We start from the raw sequence: 16,066 nt of genomic DNA, 5'->3' as shown, positions 1-16,066 counted from the left end.
GTGTGGTCTGCCAGTAGTATTGCAAATTCAGGATAGTAAACTTCTGATATTAATACTGGTCTGTGAATTGTTTGTCAACAGTGTGTTGTTTAGATCAGTTAAAAAACTGGTAATATTCTTACACTGGCACAAAACTCCTACTGCATTTTCCTGCCCCATTTTCCTTTTCCTTATATTTTAAGTCTTCCATATTCAAACTCACAGTGGTTTAACCCTCTCTCAGTCACCCTAAAGTCTTTGCTTTCCTAAGTCTACACTCTTCCTTACCAAAAAAACATTGTTTTCCTCCTTTTTTTAATAATCTTATATTTCCACTCAAATTTGTTGTAGAACACTGATATTCTCTCTTCCCCTTCCTCAAATCTTCCATCCCAGATTTACTGAGATTCCTTTGAGCTCGAGCTTGATAGCACAGATAGCACAGACTTAACCAACTTAGCCTCAGACTCTGCACCTGGAGCAAGAGGTGGGAGAATTAAAAGAAAGGACCATGGACATCTCAGAAGGTAGGATCAACAAAGATGAAATTTAAGAAAAACCCAAACAACAAAAAGCCAAAATTACTGTGTCATCCTTTTGGTAAGGGACAAACTGCAAATAAGATGTTGAGCCAACTCTTACACTATGTTGTGGTTTCTCAGGATAGTCTGGTAGTTTTTTTGGAAGAGGAGATCAGGTTGCTGTGTAAGGTAGAATGTTGCACAAAAAAAAAAAAAGCATTTGTTTGTTTTAAACATAGGTGTTCTAAGCATTTAAGAAGTTGCTGTGATGATATTCAAGTGGGAAGAATCTGCCTTCTGTAATTATAAGCATTCCATGAGGTTATATTCATACAAAAATACTGAGCTTAAGTATTTCTGATTGTGTGAAGAAAGGTACAAAGTGATGGATTAGTCTGGGATAGACTGTGAAACATGAATGTAGATAACATGTACTATTAACATGTTACTATTAACATGGTCTGGGATAGACTGTGAAACATGAATGCATATAACATGTACAGGGCATAATCCTATTTGGTGTTTTGTAAAAACCTTTAGTGGGCAGTACTAATTGTTGCAAAATACTCATTTGCAAGTAGGTACCATATGATGCTTAACATCTCTCAAGTGTGAAAAGTTCTGTCCACACCTCTTTTTTTCTTTTTTTTTTTTTATTCTAAAAAGTAAATAGTTAGAAAATAATGTGCAATCATTTGTCAATTTTACTCTTTCACTGAGAATGCTTGCTTTTTGCTTGCTGGTGGAGGTTGGTAATGATTTTGGTTATTTAAGCTCACATTTCTAGGTTTATCTGGATTGTGTTTAGTACTGCATCTGTATGCAATATAGCAAAGTATCTGTGAGAGATCAGAGACCATTTTACATCTTTGCGCTCAGCCTCACAAGGACTGGACCAAGGGTGCTGACTGTCCCAGACAGTGATGGTGAGCCAGGGCTGTGTGTGGAGCTGCCCAGGAACAGCACAAGGACTGGACCAAGGGTGCTGACTATCCCAGACAGTGATGGTGAGCCAGGAGTGTGTGTGGAGCTGCCCAGAACAGGAGAAAGCATAACTTTGGTGTCACACTCTGCCTCACTAAGTCACTTGTAACTTAGATGCCTAATTTCACAGTCTGGTTGTAAGGCTCTGCAGCTTTATCCTAGGCTTTGTGTGGACTTGGGGATGTGGGAGCTCCAAGCAAAACTCAGCAGCCAGAACATCCCAGCATAGGAGTTGGTGGGGAACAGAGAGAAATTCTGTGTAAGCAGAACTGACTCAAAAGGCATGATTCTCTGTGAGTGAAATCAGTCCTTAGATGCCTAATTTCACAGTCTGGTTGTAAGGCTCTGCAGCTTTATCCTAGGCTTTGTGTGGACTTGGGGATGTGGGAGCTCCAAGCAAAACTCAGCAGCCAGAACATCCCAGCATAGGAGTTGGTGGGGAACAGAGAGAAATTCTGTGTAAGCAGAACTGACTCAAAAGGCATGATTCTCTGTGAGTGAAATCAGTCCTTCAGAGAGGCAAAAGGCATGATTCTCTGTGAGTGAAAAGATGATCAGTCCAAGTGCTCAGAGAAGAACTCTGCCAAGCTGCACAGCAATCACTGCAACGAGATGATCCTGCCATATGTCAAAAATATGCTTTTTCTCCTCCCAAACAGAGGATTTAGGACATTTTTGAACTGAGAGATCCAAACGTGCTGCACATGCTTCTTTATGTTCCCTTGGCAGGTTATGTCATCCATAAAAATCTTTGTCTTAACATGATTGTCACTCTGCTCTATATTCAGCTCAGTCCCCCTAGAAATAATCCTGAACTGCCAGCCATTCTCCATTGCCTTCTAGCCCTATTTACACAGCCAGTAATAATCCTCCTCTTTCTCACAGCCCCTGGATTTTTACATCATGTCTGCATAGTGCTTTGCTCCACTGTCTCTTCCTGTGGATCCAAGCAGTCTCCGTAAGCTTTGCTTGTTTCCTATGTCTGTTGCTCTTTCCCCTGAATTCTCTCTGCAGACAGAGGTGCCTGGAACAGATCTCCTAGTGACCCCATGTTCCTGGTGGCTGTCAAGGCCAGTCCACACCTCTGATTAACTCAACAGTGACATGCATTTTACAGGTTGAGAATCTCAGATCTAGAGGGGACACCCTTGTTCCAACAACAAAGAGACCTAATCTCTGAAATCTCTGGAGATGAATACAAACACACATATATACTATAAATTTAAGATATCTTGGTTCTCACTAGCTATTGGAAGCTTTCAGGGACTCAGTCACTCCACCAGCTTTTGATGAAAGTCATCTTAAGCTTTCACATAGCTGAGGAAGTAGCTATGTTCACAGCCACTTGTGTGTACTCTAGAAGAAAATGGGTCAACATGCTGTAGACTTTCCATAGTCCCTTTTGTGAGTACAGTGCCTCTCCACTGAGAACTTTTCAGATTTTACATACTGTTTCCTTTAGGGCAGAAACCTGTATAGACAGTGAGACAGAAAAAGAGACAGGCCTTTGAGCAATAAAGAACATAACATAGTTGAAGAACAATAGGGCCATTTCTCAGTGCTTTGTTCCATAGAGAATCACACAGAGGTTGATGTTTGAAAGGGCCTCTTAGAGCAAATACAAGTAGGTCAGGTTGCCAGGGCTGTGTCCTGTTGGGATTTGAATATCTTCAAGAATGGAGAGTCCAAACCATTATTTCTAATATTTTTATGTGTGTGTTTGAGAATGCAAAATCAGAATGTAATTCATGCCTATCAACTCCCCTATGACCTGCATCAGCTGACCTACTCACTCTTCTTTCCATGAACTTTTCCTTTAAGAATTCTACTCTTCAGTTTTAACTGTTTCCATTGTGACTAACCTTCTTTACAACTTCTCTACAGCTACACATTTGAATTTCTTTTGTCATGAGTTATTTTCCATTCTTCCCTCTCTCTACTGCTACGTGTTTTGACATAGTTTGTATCGAAAATATGAAAAAGATGTATTAAAATATATAAAGAATAGTGTAAAAAGATAAGTAATGGTGTTGTAGTGCAAGCTCCTGCAGAAATGATGTACACCCTCATACACTACTAAAGACAGTTTTGTTCTGAGCATTAATATATTTTGCTGCAGTTTGTAAATAAATAAGTGGATAAATGGAGTGGAAAGCTTCTGGTGAGTTCTCTCTGGTTTTCTGAATTACAGCTAAGATGTCATAACAGTCCTAGCTGTAAGCTGCTTTGTGCCTTTTACCTTATTTTGTTAGACTTCTGTCATTTTAAAAAAAATATTTCTATTTCCATGTATATCTGTAACTATGGAAACTATAAAATGGATTAAGAGGACTCAGTTGATGTTTCTGTGGCTCATCAAGAGAGCCAAATGTTCAAATAGATATATGAAACTTATTGTTGTTTTTAAGAAGATTAGAAGAATACACAAAAAATTATCAGATAATGATTTCTAGTGTTGCTTGATTGTCTGTGAGAAATGGAGACTGATGTTACAGAAAATGTGACTAGGAATTCATGGCTACTATGTTATCTGAAGAAACGAAAGGAAATTCAGGCAAGAGAAATAATGTTGAAAAAGCAACTGATCTATGGAAAGAATGAGACCAAAGCACAGCTTTCTGAAGCTGTGATTTCTGATGGGGCTTCAAATTCTTCCACTGTTGAGGAAATAAAAATACTGAGGGTGAAACTGGGGTAGTGTGGACAAGATGAGTGACAATATGGGGAATAGATTTTAAATGGAGTAAACTTAGATATGGGGCCTATGGAGGAATCAAACCACTGGGATGTTTGGGATTGCTGAGTTTCAGAGAAAGTGATCTCAGCCTCATTATGGTGACTTGAGGATAAATAAAACCTGTACTGTCTGATGCTCCGTAAACTTCTTTTTTTTTTGCCCAGACAAATCAGCCCAAGTAATTAATGCTTCCTGAGTCTCTTGGTATTTACATCTCCTTTCTCCTGGTACAATAGCCTCTTCTATCTCCTTTGAAATTGTAAGTTTGTAAACTTTGATCATTTCCTTTAGAAGCAGACTTAAAGCCAGAGCTGCAAGAAAGTTCAGAAGCAAAGTTTCACCATTAGTCCAAGCTATAGTCCTGCTTTAGAAGATCACAACTCTGACTATGACAATCCAGTTTTTGTAGTTTTTTTAATGGTGTGTATGAATTTATTTGTGTAGAAGATTTAGAAAAGAACTTGCAGGGGATGAATATTTCGATTATGTAAATATACTGGTGTGAATTTTTAGACAAACCCCCCTGCCTTCACTACAAGTGATTTGGGGTTTTTCCTTGAACTCCAAAGGCATTCTCAGGGAAATACCTTGCAGTAGTATCTGGAACCTGGCTGTGTGCTCTTTTAGAGGTGATACTTCATGTTATTACTTTATAGTTAGCTGATTTTTTTCATTTCCAACACTCAGTTTGCTGCAGGATTATTCTAGAGAATGTTTAATTCTTGTTTAAGCTGTTGGCAGCTTTTTGAAAGATTGGCAGCTGTAGCCAAGAGATTTTGGCAGAAGGGCATGTGAAGAATCTCAGTTGTTTTTTGTTTTATTTTTATCTTAAAATGACTAGTAACACTCTTGCTAACAGCACTGTCAACAAAACTGGCATAAAATACCCTTTTGATGTTAACTCTTTGAATCATTGCTCCACTGCATCTTTTCCACCTCCTTCTATAGGCAGTTTGTAGTTGTGAGTTTAGAAACTTAGGCCAGGAATAAAATTAGGATCAATGTGTGAACTGTGTGCTCAGTTGCCTAAAAGTAGGCATCTGGTGCCATTTTTGATGCCCTACAGTACAAAAGACATATACATATAGCTGGCAGATGTGACCTAACTAACTCCTGTGACAGGCTTATGCCCTCTTAAGTGGCATGTGGCAGCAAGGTGGGATATGCTGACTTATCACTAATGGCACTAACCTATCATCAGAGACAAGATTTCATTTTATTTTGTTGTGTCTACTTGAAAGTGAGTGGACTCTCTTTGACTCCCATGTATCTCCCATGCCTATAGTCACTTCTGTGTAGGCAGAAGAAAATTAAGCATCTTACTCGCATCCTTATTAGTACACAGAAGATTTGAAAAGATAACATCTTGGTTAACTCTGAAGTGCAGGCTCTAGTACAAGTGGAAAATTCTGGTAAGGCAGATTTTTAAACATCCCTCCTGGAAGGTCTCAGGCAAAGTTGTAAATGGCACCACAGGCTTAAAGTGCCATGTAGTTCTGTGAGCAGTGTGGCTTTGTTCCCTGTGAACATGTCTTGCAGTTGAATTGCTGTGTCGATTCGGTGACACCAATAAAAGATTGCACTAGTGAAATATTTATGGGGCTTTTATAGAACTATTTCATGTAACTTTGAAGAACATAATCACTTGAAAACTTTCATGCCTGTGCAAAATTTTATTGTATTTGTCCAGTGGGGTAAAACATTATTGAAGGGTGTGGAGAGAAAAGGGAGAAGAACCCAATCAGCTGTCAGCAAAATCCTCCTTTTCTTACCAAACTGGGATAAAAGTATCAAGCTGAAAACCTAAGTTGTGAAGAAAAAGCTCTGCACAGCAATGGAACTGTAATGACTTTAATGTCACAGTCATGAAATGGCTGAGCCCTGTCTGGTTGATGAGCATCAGTGTGGGCAAAGTGGTCCTCTCACTGCTTGGAGGGGAGAATGGCAGAGAATTGCATGGTCCTTTTGAACCCTTCAGTCTAGAGGAGAGAATTCAGGAAAATCACAACCTAGACTCCTCAGCTGCTTCTGTGCTAACAGAATATACCTAATCTGGGGCTATTCCTAGGTTTTGGAGTATCTGAGCTGCACCTCCAGGAAGCAATTTGTATGCATCCACCTTGCTTTGAAGTAGAGCAGAGATCCTAGCATAGATGCAGGTTATTTCGTGTCATTTGGCTGCAGTGCTCAGAAATGGTTTTGTGCAAGTTTAGTGTGCTAGTATTGGTGTCATTTCAAGATGTAATTTAGCAGGAGATTTTGAGACACTGCCATAGGCAAAACATCCCCTTATCCCCATTTGTCTTTGTTCCTGGCCACATGGTCTCACTACTTTTCGTACCATCCATGAGAAAAGAATAGATGTGCCAAAAATGAAACCTATTAAAAAAATTACAGATACATTTCTACTGAATTTTTAAATACAAGTGGTTCTGGGAGAACCTGACAGTCAAGGAACAGGATACAAGGGAATATGTGGCATGGGGGACCTGGGAGCAAGAAGGAGAAAGAGAAACCCTCCTAGGGCCAAAGAAGAACAAAAGAGGAGGGGGTTGGGGAGAAGGCCTTGTTTTTTGCTGAGAAGGAGCTATTGAACAAACTCAGCTGTCTGCACCATTTTGAAAAATATATTTACTGAAAGCTTGGATTCACAAGCACATTTCATTAGGAAGGTAGAGTTGTTTACTTATTAAGATTTTGGACTAATGTAAGTATTCAAATAGATTTTCAGGTTCATTTATTTATATTTTAATGGAGTGAAGCCATTGTGACATTTTAGCTAGGGTTTTATTACAGAAATCATTTTGGTATAGCAAAAGAGATAAATGCAATGCTGTGTACTAATTTCATGGTTTGCTGCATGTTTTTATGTTATCTGAGAAACATTAAGTGATGCATAATCTGACTTAATTTTGTGAATGAATAGTTTTGTAAGTGCAAACTGTTAACATTTCTTCCCTCTGACTTTCAAGAGATGACTTGTAGGGTGGTGGCAAGCTCTGCTGAAGTTAATGGTGCCTCAGGCAAAGGAGAGGGTCTGCCTAATCAGATCTGTCTGAAATAACTAGTGTCTTCAAAAAGTGCGTAGAAGGAAGGTTAACAAAATCAATAACCTGAAAAAATGTTGTGTGTACAGCCTTTAGAAGGGAAATAATGAACACAGTGTGAAGGTTCAGTAAGGAATAGCCTGTGGCCTGCTATATTAGCACACTTGCTACCCAATTTGCCACCCAGAGATGAAGCAGGATGTGTGGGAGTCAGCCCAACTGTGGGTTTGCAATTTCTAAACTCATGAAGCATGAAGGAATGTGCTCCTTATGGAGCCTCCTCAGAATCTGGGCTTGGGTGAAGGATTTGGGAAACTTGCTCTGACCTTAGTCTGAGTTTTCCTTGCATGTGTCATATGAATTTGCTATCATTTTTATGCCTTCCCCCCAACCTCCCCCAAAGGTGACTTTAGCCTCCCAGTGCATGTTTGGAAGTTTCCAAATTTGAATTTTTAAAAAAAATTAACAAATCTTTTTTTTCTGCATTCTAAAATGCAGGTTTGAAATATGTAATTATGAAGAATTGTTCTTATTTTTGTAACTGAAAATGCTCTTTTTCTGTGTGTCTAGTTGTATGTATTATTTACTATGGGCTTTTTCAAGTTGGAATTTCATGTTGTGTTAGTACAGGAATACTGTTCCTCCTCATTGTGGATCACATTCAGCAGTACCTGTGAGAGTAAGTTTGAGGAATATTTTTTCTGTGAATGAAATACCCTGTATTCCACCTGAAGGCAAGCATGGGATCCTTCTAGCATGTTTTCACGCAGCCTGTAAAGTTTCCACGTGAATCTGTGTGGGAACTGTTAACCCACCTCTGCTGAGTCCTGTGTGTGCCACTGTTTTTTTTTTTTTTTGTTATGTAGCACTAAAGCCCAGAACCCTTTGCTATGCTGTGAAAATGCACATTTTTCCAGAGCCATGCATATGAACCCTTTGAATGAAGAACACCCCTTTGCTGGTTCTCTTTAATAGCTTCATGTGTGGAATTGCACTGACATATGCAAGGATGCAATAAAGCAGAAACAAACCCAACAACACAAACCAGACCCTGGATGTCTTGAATGACTTACTGTAGCACTGCATCAGAACTCCCCATCCAGAAAAGAGTAAACAGAAACTATTTTTGAAGTGACAGGCCAGAGTAAAATTGTCTAACACTCTTCATTTTACTGATGCATCGTGTGGAGGTCCAGAAGCCACATTAGAGAACTGTAATCCTTCATCAGAGCATTTGTTTGGTTGCCTAACATCTGTGGATTGTTAAGATAAGTTATTACACAGACCTGCTTTAGTTTAGATTAGTTTGGACCACATCCCAGTATATTCAATCAGGATATAATTCCTGCATGCTGCTAAATTGCTTGCTCCACATACTTCTCTAAAAATGTTTTTCAATATACAGTTTTGTCACTGAAACTCAGCTGTCACCTCAAGTTTTGATTTTTTTTGTTCCCTCTTTAAGAAAAGCTTTTATTATTTTTCCTTTTGGACCAAGTATATCTCAAGGCAACCATAGCATTTTTTTAAGTCCTGAAGATATTCCTAAACAGGGATGGTAGTATAGCTTCTGTGTGAGTATAATGCAGATTTCCTACATGTGTGATCTGTGGTGATTGGTATATATTGTGTCCAAACTGCAGAATTTAAAGACAGCTGTAAGAAAATGGGTTTGTATTTACATGTCTAGTATTTCTTCTTTCAGTATTCTGTGTCTATTTGTGCATTAGCTATTCCTATTTGTTTGTATCTCCTAACCTTTTGCATAAAATGAATTGCAGTATCAAAGGTTATTATGCAAATGAACACTAATTTCTTGATGTTCATTACATATTTTATGCATATTTTAAATTATCAAATTCATTAAATTGTAAATGAAGTATGTTACCATCTTTGCACATTTAAATGTGATTGCATAGACACATATATGTAATTTAATTAGAATATTTGAATTTTACTTTAGTATTCCTTATCCTTCCTTCAAACAAACTCCAGTTGATTTCTTTTTTTATTAACACTTTTTTCAACTTTTCTTGTAAACTGATAAAATACAGGTAACAACATTTTTTGTTGTATACTTTGATTTATAGCATTGGCATAGATTTTATACACATGCACACTTGCTGTCTAAGGAGTTAACATTTGTGTCAGATTCTGTAAAGGCATTTTAAAATGTGGATTTTTTCCTTTTAGTCTAGCTAGTTTTTGAATACCTGTAATAATGATCAGAGAGACTAAAAGTGTGTTCTGTTTAGAACAGGTAGTCTGATAAACTGAATCTCTGGATCATGAGGTGTAGTAGATGAAGGATATAAGACATTTTGGAATTGTGGGATTTTTTTGTTGTTGCTGTTAAAGGACTAGCATTTATTTTTTCCAAGTTGCTGTTCCTGTTATCCTCCTAATGGTTATCTATTTTTATCACAATATATGTTTGTGCCCCCATTGGAATGACTGTAGCTTTTGATTAAGATTGGGATTTTTAAATTCATACAGTAACATTTATTTTATGATCCTTCTTAAATAGAAGAACTATAACAGAATCCAGATACAGGGGAAGGAGTTGGATGTGTTCTCTGTGTCATTTGGTCCAACAGTGCAGAAATGCTTTTGGAAGTTCTGATGTTGTTTTCAGACCTAAACAGTCTGTTCTAGGATGTCTTAAATAAATCTTACTTTAAATATGTAAAATGCCTAAAGTTTCCCTCCTGCCACATAAAACATGCACCTCCTCCTTAGACCAGAGAATAGGAGAGCTCAGTACCAGAGCTTTATCCTGTTGTAGTTTCTTCCATAAAGTGATTTTTTCTCTTCTTTTTGGTTTTAAATGTTGTATAATTTCGTGACTGTTGCATCATTCCTGTGTTAACAAAAAAAGCATATTTTTCATTCCAACTTTCTCAGCCTTCTTACCCTCATTGCAATTTTACCCATTCTTTTAATCTTTCCGTATGAAATGAGAAGGATTTCTTTAGCATTTTCCTTGTTAATGATCAGCTTTGTTTCCTTTCATCTCTATTTTTATTTCTGACAAAAATTTTGTGTGTCCTTCTGTCTCTTGTGTATCCTTCCTTTGCCTTTTTTGTTCTATTGCCTCAAAACTCCTTTTGTCTTTTCCTCTTTTTTTTTTTTTTTTTTTTTTAACACACTTTAGAGTCTTGATCAACTTTTTATTTTTCTCTGGTGATTTGCTCCTGTACATAAGATGATCTGGCACTGTATATAGACTTGAAACATAAAGTCTTGCTTTAATGTGTGTGCTCCTGTTTATCTGTGTATAAGGAATTAAAAACCCCAAATGTAAATTAAAAAAAAAAAACCAAGAAGCACCGTTTGTGTACACAGCTTAATCGTGTTTTCCAAGGACACGTTTATTTATTTATTATTTACAGCACTAACTCAAAGAGATGGTAAATGATAATTTTCACGTAGCACAAAGTATGGTACTTCTGTATTCTTTTCATTGGTGTATTTAGTTTTCTATTAGTAGATTTCTTTAGGTCTTACATTACATCTCTGGTAAGTAGTTGCTGTAGATGTAGCTAAAACCGTGCACAGTAAATGCTGAATTTGTTTGCAGGATAATGTTGTGTTATGTAAGAAAAATTTAATTAAAGGGAAATACTGTGTCAATTGTTTGTGGCAATAGAAGCTGAAAGTTAGCTGGGCAGGACACTGCCACCCGAGGTACAAATCCTGTTTACAGTCTGGTAGGCTTGTCTGTCCTGACGGTGATCCACACCAATGAAAACAACCCAACCCACCCCTCCCCTAGCTGCATCAACACCAGCAACAGCCATTGGTAATGTTGTCAGTGTGTGTTCAGAAGAGAGCTAGGGCTGGGCTGAGGGAGGATTGCTACAGGTAGGACTGATGTATGTTGAGAACACATTTTGGAGAAGCTCGCATAGCATGTGCCTGTAGGATGCTTGGCTCTAGCCAGTGTAGTCAGTGCTTGGAGAAGCATGTTCTGGGTCCTGTCATGAGCACCAGCCTCACTAGTTCAGAGAGCAAGAGATCATACCTGCTCTGTGATAGTGAGCATGCATTTCAGGGTCTGAGAGGTAGCTGCACTGACTCTTCTTGTTGTCTTCAACTAGGTTATGTGGGTATGCAATTTATGTCGAAAGCAACAAGAAATCCTAACGAAATCTGGAGCGTGGTTTTTTGGAAGTGGACCACAGCCCTCACCCAGCCAGGACGGGACACTGAGTGATACAGCAACTGGTGGAAGCTCGGATGCACCGAGAGAAAAGAAACCAAGGCTTCAAGAGCGATCGAGATCACAGACTCCCTTAAGTACAGCAGCTGCCTCATCACAGGAGGTCTCTACACCCAGTGTGCAGCCTGACCGGAGGAAAGGAGCAGAAGTATCTCAGCCAGCTATGGGCCCGGACCAAAAACAAGCTTCATCGAGGTCTAGAAGTGAACCTCCAAAAGAGAGGTAATGCTTTCTGTCTTGATAGAGCCTCACCATTACCAATGCTAGTTCAGCTGGGCCTTGTGAATGCTTAGAACTGTGTAAAAGCAAAGAATAAGTCGATTTACTGACCAGGGAAGGTTATTTTGATAGAAAATAGATTGTCTGATTTGGTCTGTGCAATGGAAATGGGGAAAAATACTATTTTAGGGTTATTTCCATGTAATTCCATGCATTTTGGTATACATTTTTAATATAGAATTGTGTGTTACTTTTAGATGCCAAAGCTGGCATTATTAAACAGAGGAAGCCTTTAATTTGTCTCAAATTTTTAAAACCAACACTTCCCTGAAAAACCCACACCCAATCAAAAAAAACCACCCTGTGGAGTTCTGTTAGATATCCTTACGTGTTAGCTTTTTATAAATGTTAGTTCCAGTTTTATTATTAAAAATAATAGAATGAAAGCAGCTCATTTGCTCCTGTGAAGTTAACATTCATGAAAAACAGCCATAGTACTATCTGGAATTCAGACCAAGTTGTGTACAAGAATAAAGCCAAGCAGAAGCAAATTATTACATTTTAAGTGAGTGAATTAGTAAACGCTTGAGCTGCGTTCACTGTGATGAATGGGTTGAGGAGCAGCAAATCAAGAGAGGCTAAAGTGATGAAGCAGTTGCTGCTCTTTTGCCTGCTGCCTGGCAGATGGCAGAGTAATTGAGGAGGGAGCCTGTGGCAACAAAACAAGAGCCTGCCATAGAATATTCTCCCTTGACCAGAACAGTTGATGATTTTTTTCCTAGCTATTGAAGCTGAAAATGGACGATGAACAGTGGCTAGTAACTTACTGTGTGATGAGCTCTGTCTGGGTTTAAGTGTACCAAAACTCAGGTTGGTATTACATGTATGTATGTTATAAATGAACACGCGGTGCCCTCCCCTAATTCTGTTGACTTGTCCCCACCATCACTGGGGAGGCCCCCAGAGTAGTTGTCTTTTTTAGGGCAGCAAACCATTTTTTATTTCTTCTTTACTGTCTGAAAGTGAGATGGTTATCTTAATTTTACAATAGTAGTGTTCTCTATTTGTCACTGAGACCTTCAAAGGAAGTCCAAGGTTTCTGACTGAAGAGCATCTATGTTAAGCTCAGGTCCCATTTGTTGCCAAAAGCTCAGGAGGAACAGGAGATGAGAGAAGAAGGTATGGGAACTAAACTTGGATAATGCACAACTTTGTTCTGTCAAATGCTTCTGTGAGGATCTTTGATATGTAATCCAAAGATGTATCAGTTGTGCAAAAAAACCCAAAGTCCTAGTGGCTTTATCCTGGTGCAGGTTCATCTCAAATACACTGTATAACTGCTCAATGTTCCTCAAAATCAATGGATTCATATGTGAACTGGTAAACCAAAGGACAACTGAAATTATGAGAGAAATAAAAATATCCATCATATTTGTGATTCTTTGGTTTGCTTATTTTCCCAAAAAGATGAAAGAGGAGAAAAAATAATTTCATCTCATGCAGCTTCATTATTCATTGTTTTGTGCTTAGTCTGTACAGAAAAAAAAATAAAAATCAACCCCTTTCATTACTAGAGAAAGGAATACCATTAATTTATCTCAAGGGTCAAATTGCTTTTCTTGATATACTTACACATATATTTGTTACATGCTTTTAGAGTTTTAATAAGATTAAGCAAACTAGGGCAAATATTATTGTTTCTGGATATATCCTCTTTTGCATTTTTTAATATCCATATTACTTCTTTCTGTAATATTAATGTGGTTGATACTCCATTTGGTGGTATTTATATCTATATTGTCAGGGCACTTGAAGTGAATTGTGTAGTTAGTTTGTAACTCTCATGACTGGTGCCAGAAAAGTGGAGAACTTACTCCAGTACTCCGTCATAGTGCTGCAGCTACTACAAAGATGACTCTGAGTCTTCCTACTTACATGGGTAAATTCTCTTTATCTGTATTTATCCATGTTAACATCCTTTTTGATTTTACTCGTTAATTGGACTATACATAATTTATGTTTTTGTGGACTCTGGAAGTTGTTTGCTATTGGAAAAATAAAAGTAAATGAGAGGATTATTAGATTTAATTCATGTTAATGGATCCAGTGCTTTTCTGCCTTGCCACAGCTTATCCTGGTTTATAATCTGTTTTCCATAACTGTGGATGCAAGTATTTCTGTTTTCCATTCAAATCTTTATATTACTGTATTCCTTTTCATTGTAGGAAGAAGGCAGTATTGGTTTCAGACCAGAATGGCAAAGGTTTAAAGAGTGAGCGTAAGCGTGTGCCAAAATCCTCACTTCCAAAAGAAGGACCAACAGATGACAGGGAGCGGAAAGAACGGCACGAAGGTAGAAGGCTGGAGAAAGGCAAGTCACAGGACTACCCAGACATGCCAGAGAAACTTGAGGAAGGCAAAGTGCCTGATGATGAAAAACAAAGGAAGGAAGATGAATATCATACCCGTTACAGGAGTGATCCCAATCTGGCAAGATATCCTGTAAAACCACACCCTGAGGAGCAGCAGATGCGCATGCACGCCAAAGTTTCTAAAGCACGGCATGAGAGAAGGCACAGTGATGTAGCTTTGCCACACACAGAAATGGAGGAAGCGGAGGTACCTGAGAATAAATTAGGAAAACGCTCACAATTACAGGGAACTCAGGACAGAAAATCTCTTGTGGAAACTCAGAGGTCGTACTCTATAGACAGAACAGGTGATGTAAGAATTTCTGTTTCTAAACAATTAACTAATCATAGCCCACCAACTCCCAGGCATAGTCCAGTTCCTATAGAACACGTAGAATACAAGAACCACGAGTCCTTTAAAAAACAGAGCCGCCTTGATCCTAGCTCTGCTATTCTCATGCGAAAAGCAAAGCGGGAGAAAATGGAGACCATGCTAAGGAATGATTCCCTTAGCTCTGACCAGTCGGAATCAGTGCGGCCATCCCCTCCAAAGCCTCATAGAGCAAAAAGAGGCGGAAAGAAAAGGCAGATGTCAGTTAGTAGCTCAGAGGAAGAAGGGGCATCAACACCAGAATATACTAGCTGTGAAGATGTGGAGATAGAAAGTGAAAGTGTCAGTGAAAAAGGTAAGGACTTTTATGTATATTATGCACATGGCCATGGTTTGGGGAAAAAAAAAAAAATCTGTATTTTTTTCTCTCCTTTGCCTCTTCTTTAATCATACACCTTTCTATTTCCCCTTACCTTTCCTTTTTTTTTTCCCCAACTGAGAAGTGTCTTATACCTGATTACATTTGCTTTATGATGTTTCCTTTTGCATTCTTAGATGAGGTGGTTACAGGTAGCATCAGCTGATGAGTTTCCTCCTCATTCTCTTCCCTTTTTCACCTAGAACTGGCAGAATTCAAGGATTCTAGTTTGCTCTTTCAGTGGTATCTGTACTTCTTTGGTCATTGCTTCATTCTTTTGTCTATGTAGAATAGTTTTCTGTGGATGAATTGAACCAAAAAGTGAGTTCTGTAGCAGTCAAGAGAAGACCATTATAAAATATCATAATCTTCCTGACATATCAGTCTTAAGATATGCAGATTTTTTGCTACATTTAATAAAAAATCAAAGATATACCAGAATGCATTGTTAATAAAGACAAGATATGGGGAATAAGAAGTAATATATAGGAAAGAAATGAGAATTCCCCAAATTGTTCTCTACATGAATTTTCTCCCAAGCTTACAAGTATGTTTAAAATCTGCTATGTCAGTTTGACTTCTGTTGATGGTAACACTCAGGAGTAAGGAATAAGTGTAGTACTCTGTGTGTTTTTAAACAACATCTTTCTTCTTGCTGAAGGTGTTAATCAATTCATGAACGGTGAACAGATAAAATAAGCATTGTCAGAAAAGACTTGTGGTAGAACTTACCAACTGTCTTATAACCCTACTTTGTCTTTAAGTGACACTACAGTGAGCTAAAAGCTTTTTGTGCCTTTGGAAGTAGCTTTTAGTTCTTTAATTGTGTTTGTCACTTGAATGTTTTCTGCTGGTATCGATACTGGAAATGCCAACATCTTGTCTGCATTGCCTTTTAGTTCTGTCAGTGTTTTCTGACATGATTTTGATTCATGTATGTTAACCTGTCTGCCATTATCTGATCATGTGGTCTCCTAACATCCCCTAGAGCTGCAGGTGTACATATAAAAAAGACAGCATATCTCTCCTAGCCCAACTAAATAGCTGCTTGTTCTAACTAAGCACAAACTTTTCCATTCAAAATATGGAAACTTGTTTTTCTGCTTGTTTTTCAAGGAGGGATGGTTGTCATGCCCCAAAATCTTATTCCAGATTCCACTAAGGCATAAAGAAACCCTCACTTTTTTTACTATGAGT

At 38.2% G+C, this 16,066-nt stretch overlaps 1 protein-coding gene across 1 annotated transcript in view; it reads left to right on the top strand.

Annotated features, from left to right (window-relative positions):
- Window positions 1-14,842, top strand: part of LOC103811880 (regulating synaptic membrane exocytosis protein 1-like) — a gene marked incomplete at its 3' end in the record, with an annotated part of 121,613 nt that extends 106,771 nt beyond the window's left edge. The window contains exons 9-10 of the mRNA XM_009084880.1: window positions 11,369-11,712; window positions 13,935-14,842. Coding sequence (XP_009083128.1) covers window positions 11,369-11,712; window positions 13,935-14,842 — 1,252 coding nt within the window. The remainder of the gene's footprint in view (window positions 1-11,368; window positions 11,713-13,934) is intronic.
- Window positions 14,843-16,066: the final 1,224 nt, after the last annotated feature.

Source organism: Acanthisitta chloris, unplaced genomic scaffold, assembly GCF_000695815.1.
Source record: "Acanthisitta chloris isolate BGI_N310 unplaced genomic scaffold, ASM69581v1 scaffold1861, whole genome shotgun sequence".
Classification (NCBI taxonomy): Eukaryota; Metazoa; Chordata; class Aves; order Passeriformes; family Acanthisittidae; genus Acanthisitta; species Acanthisitta chloris.
The sequence above is the reverse complement of the archived record's forward strand: the minus strand, read 5'-3'. Positions and strand labels throughout refer to the sequence as shown.